The sequence below is a fragment of the Austrofundulus limnaeus genome, unplaced genomic scaffold (genome assembly GCF_001266775.1).
Source record: "Austrofundulus limnaeus strain Quisiro unplaced genomic scaffold, Austrofundulus_limnaeus-1.0 Scaffold332, whole genome shotgun sequence".
Taxonomy (NCBI): Eukaryota; Metazoa; Chordata; class Actinopteri; order Cyprinodontiformes; family Rivulidae; genus Austrofundulus; species Austrofundulus limnaeus.
The window spans coordinates 326959-331899 of record NW_013952734.1 but is presented as its reverse complement, the minus strand read 5'-3'; the positions used below and the strand labels follow the sequence as shown (position 1 = coordinate 331899).

Here is a 4941-nt window from a genome sequence, read left to right as displayed (position 1 = left end):
TTTCTTCTTATAAGTGTAAATAAAATCAAAGACAAAACAAAAAAACAATAGAAAAGTTTTTTTTTCACCAGGGTTACCCCTACACTGTTGAGCCGCGGGGCCGCCATCTTGAAAAAGTCACTGGCTCCTCTTAGTGTAATCTGTTTGGCGGGGTCAATRAAGTATCAGCCTGTTTAACCAGTCATAACTCGCTGAATACTGAACTGTTTTACACACTTTTTTTCACTGAAAACCCTAAACATACAGCTATCAAAGCTAAATGTAAAAGAACAAATAGTTCAGCTTATTTAAAAATTCTTAGTAGGGTTAACTAATATAATATCCATGTGTGTGATGTATTTGCAAAACACAACTCACATATTTACATTTTTCATTTATCAGTATTGTCACAGATGTCTATCCATCATTCCAAGCAATATTGCTAATATTTTATAATCAGAATCAGGTTTATTGGCCAAGTATGTTTACACACACAAGGAATTTGCAGTTTAGTACATCCGTCCAGAGAGAAACACAACATGGGAGAACGAATGTCCATGGTCATTCGCAACAACGTGCGCTACCTTACAGTGTTCAGAATACACACACATAGGAAGGGTGAGTTTAAAAAAAACTTTGATCTTGTGTTTAACACACAGGAAAACACACGATCATCGTACAAAAAACGACTTGCTGATAGAGCAGAAGCAACAAGCAGGGAAAGCTGTGTGCGTGTGGGGTGGGGTAGATGGACTGGGTAAGGTTGGCGCTCAAGAGGTAGAGGATCCAAATGGCTGGCTCACTGCTGCCACCTAGCGGTCAGAGGCTGAACTACAACATAAAAATGAACAGCTGGTAGGAAAGTTGACGTTTTAAACATTAATAAAAAAATCGATACAGGGATTTAGAATATCAATACAGCATCGGGAAATGAAATATCGCGATATTTCAGTGTATCRATATTTTCTTACACCCCTACGAACTAACAGAAGTTCATCATCAGTTTTGATCGGAGATTTTTCTCATCTTATCAGGGACAGTGGGAAGGTACGTCCCCGTACTAACTGCGCCCATGGGACCGGCCCATTAATGATGCGGCCCAGCGGGAATCATCTCGATTCTCCCGATTACCCACTCCGCCCTTGGGCAATGACATAGCAAGAGGAAAAGTTTACCCGAGGGTGGAAGTGGTGACTACTCCCGTGTCTGTCTCAGAGMCAGATGTGCTAGCTAATACATTTCCGGATGTATTCCCAGTTAGTGTTGTGAATAGAGCCCAAGCACTTAAGGACCAAGAAATTGACTCGCTGTTTAGCTCAGTTACAGCTAAGGGTGAGGTATTGCCAGATGAGGTAAATGAAGCTAGTAGAGAGAAAGCATCGTCTGCCACTGAAACATCTTTACCTGTGAGTTGAGAGGCACTTTCTGCAGCACAGAGCAGTATRAAGGTAAACTCTGATAAGCGTGCTATTCAACGACATTTCCATTCTGGTGACCAAGTGTTGGCATTAATTACCAGTAGTTGGTTCTAGCATTGCTGCTAGTTTTTCTGGCCCCTATCTGGTTCAGAGCAAAGTGTCAGATGTTAACTACATCACTGCTACCCCTGGCCACAGAAGAAAGACCCAATTATGCCACGTTAACAGTTTGAAGCCCTATTATGATAGAAATCTAAAATGATGAAAAAGCAACAAAGTGACCCTGTGTCTGTTGTTCCTGTGTTAGCCTCATTCTCTGTTCCTGGTGCTGCATTTACATCAGAAGATGGATTGATTTGGTCTCCTGAGGAGCACTCAGGAAGGTTGGGGAACTCTGAGGTTCTTGCTGATGTTAGAGCCCATCTTTTACATTTACCCCCAGCCCAGCAGGGTGTACCCTGCTTCATAGTTTCCCCCCACAGCCCGCCTACAACTGGTATGATTTAACATGACATTGACGTTGGTGCTGCAACCCCAGTGAAACAGCATACTAATCACTGCTCTTATGAGAAATGGGAACAAATGAAAAAAGAGGTAGCTTATCTGCTAAAAAATGGACTGGCAGTACCCAGTCACAGTCCATGGAGTTCACCATGCTTGCTGACTGCTAAAATTGATGGTACATTACTTTTTAAGACTCAGAAAATGTGGTGGCAGACGTTTTTTCCTACGTGGAGGGTTGACCCTACTTTGGCAGAGGTGGTGGTGTTTTGTGTACCAAACAGGAGTTTGGATTTTATGGAGAGGGGCGTTACATGCAGTAGTGTCTGCATGTATGTTTCTCCCCTTTTGATTTGCTGCTGCTGAGCTCATGCAGCTTAAGCAGGTGCAGGTGGTTTCATTCTGCCCTCTGATGAGCAGAGTACAGGTATACTGTAAGGCCTGGTGTGAAGCTGAGCTTGAGGCCTATGGCCATTTGGGGCAGCTTGTGAGCTGCTGGTGATTGTCTGCTGGTGTTTTGTGGAGTACTGGTGGGCTGCTGCAGGTACCTGAGGTTCTGGTGTGCTGGTTCCCCATCCTGTAGGGTGAATTTTGTGACTCTTTGGTGTTTGACAGGGGTTAGTGTGTTTGGTGCACAGAGTTTTGTCTGCTTTAGTTGGTGGCTGAGCCACATGAGCCTTTGGCCCTGTGTGTCCAGGCACCCTTTTGGTTCATAGGGACAGTATCGAAACCCGGTATTTTTTCAACACCGGTTCCACGTAATGAATTTTGACAGGATTGATAAGCTCCAGCATTCACAGTATCATCAAGGGTACCAGAATAGTGACATAACAGGCGCCGACATGCTGTGTTGTTTAAAATAAACTCTGTCTGAATCCTMCCATTATACTCGCAGTCTGCTTGCCGTGTGTGCTGTCAGACTCAGCACGAAGGATGGGGGCTGCTAGCAACAGGCTTCCTGCACTGATGCTAACCGGATGTGCAGAAAAAAAAGTTGACATGTCTCATTCATTCAGCACAGTGTTTACAGAAGTAGCCTATGGATTTAGTCTGCACCAAAAGGACTTTCCCTTTGGATTTGCATCGTATTTCAGATCTTCATAAAGAGGAATTAACAAAAAACATCCACCTACCTCCTAGCGGACCTCGGATCACTTCCAGAGCTTCTACATACTTTCCCAGTTGCTCCAGGATCATAAAATACAGCTGTACCTGTACATGGAGGCAAAAAAAAATTACTGTCTTTGACCAAGTGAATATTTTGTTTTCTGTTAAAATATTGATGTAAAACCAGTTTATGATGAAGTCTCTTTCAATTGTGTAACAAGAGGTACTGCAGTCACAGAATGACATTTATATGTACCGAATTTATTTGTGTACAATACGATCTCATGCAGGGGTGAAAGTAGTTTTAAGTTCTTGCCGGCACTATGACATAAAGCGACATTAACTATCCGTTTGTTTGTTTGTATGTATGTATGTATGTATTGTATATAGCGGATAAAATAAGTATTGAACACGTCACCATTTTTCTCAGTAAATATATTAGTCTAGTAGAGACAAGATTTGAATCTGATTTGTGATCAAAGTGCCACAGAGATGATTTTTTTTCCCCGTCACCCAGTCCRTGCGAGCAGATCAGCTGACTGCTGCATAGTAAAGAACATGTTGGCAAACCGGCGAAATCCCTATAGGCTAATCCACCCCTGAAGAAAGTAGTGCAAGTTTTGATGGCCGGTTGTTTACAATAGCAGCTTGTGAGCATAAATATTGGTGGGGCGGACAGTATGGAAACAAATACTAGTCTCATTTATTTTGTACTCGTGAATCAGACTTTGTACTTGTAGATTAAGATTTTTAACTTTTGGATATGTAAATAGGAATGTGTGTGTGTAAAATAGAGTTGTATCTGTAAAAATAAAATTTGTATCTGTAAAAACAAGATTTGTATCTGTAAAAAATATTTACACAAGTTACAGTCTTTTTTTGTTAAGGTCTGTACAAAGCAAAAAACTACATGCAAATCTCTCTACTCAAGTTCAAAACTTGCATGTGAGTTTCACTTTACAAGTACGTATTCTGACACCGTTTTTCTGCCTCCAGCTGATTGGTCAATGTCTTGTCAATCATAGATTTAACATCCAATCAGAGAACAGATGGGTTTGGCTGTCGTGCCTGTACATCTACTCAGATATATAACTGTGTTGTGTTGCTATTGGATCATTTCAGTCACGTGACTCCCGCTACAGCCCCGTCCAGGGTCACTCTGTTCATTTTTCTGATGTACAGTACTTTGTTCACTCATCCATGGAAGGAGAAACAAAAACATGAGGAATAATAGGAGGAATGATGTGGACTTCTTCTGCCTGGCACCTATTTTTAAACTTCCACGTGCAGGTAAAGAAAAAGTAATTATTTCTTATTTAAATTTTTAGCGTATATATGTTTCCGGTTGATCTCGTTCCCTCCGCTCCTAACTTAATGTCATGAGCACATGTCAGTTGAAACTGAAGCACAGGGTAAGATGTGTGAAATGAGAGCATGCTAGCAAGAGAAGATGATTTCCAACTTTAAATCAGCACATTTGGAAGGCAGAAGGAGGTATGAATATGTGCAGCTTATGTTTGTTTTTATGAGCAATTATTTTTATTTGAAGATTGAGAAAAATGTTATTTTATTTAAGGTTAAAGCTACAGGTGTCACCAGGTAATAAGCAGTATTTATCTTTTTGTTTCGCATATATTATTAAAGCACCAGTAAAGGGAGACACTCAGCCGAACTCTGGATTCCTGCTCCCTCTTGAGATCTGCTACTGTAAATAGTCACCTGGATGCTCACCTTCCTGTGAACCTGGCCCCTCAGCTGCTACTCTGCCTCTGTCCAGCTCACCTCTCCAGCTGCTTCACTGTAACCTGCTTCGAAACGCTCCTCTCAGTCATCACCCAGACCAGATCTTTCCCCTCGGCTGTAAATAAATATATATTCTACTTTACTCAGTCTCCCTGAGTTTGTTTTCCTCTCATACTGTTAAAAACATTGACAT

General features: G+C 41.5%; 1 protein-coding gene across 1 annotated transcript in view; it reads right to left on the bottom strand.

The window, feature by feature from the left end:
* naa25 (N-alpha-acetyltransferase 25, NatB auxiliary subunit) overlaps positions 1-4941 on the bottom strand; it is a 61376-nt gene that overhangs the window by 39036 nt on the left and 17399 nt on the right. The window contains exon 7 of the mRNA XM_014022490.1: positions 3032-3110. Coding sequence (XP_013877944.1) covers positions 3032-3110 — 79 coding nt within the window. The remainder of the gene's footprint in view (positions 1-3031; positions 3111-4941) is intronic.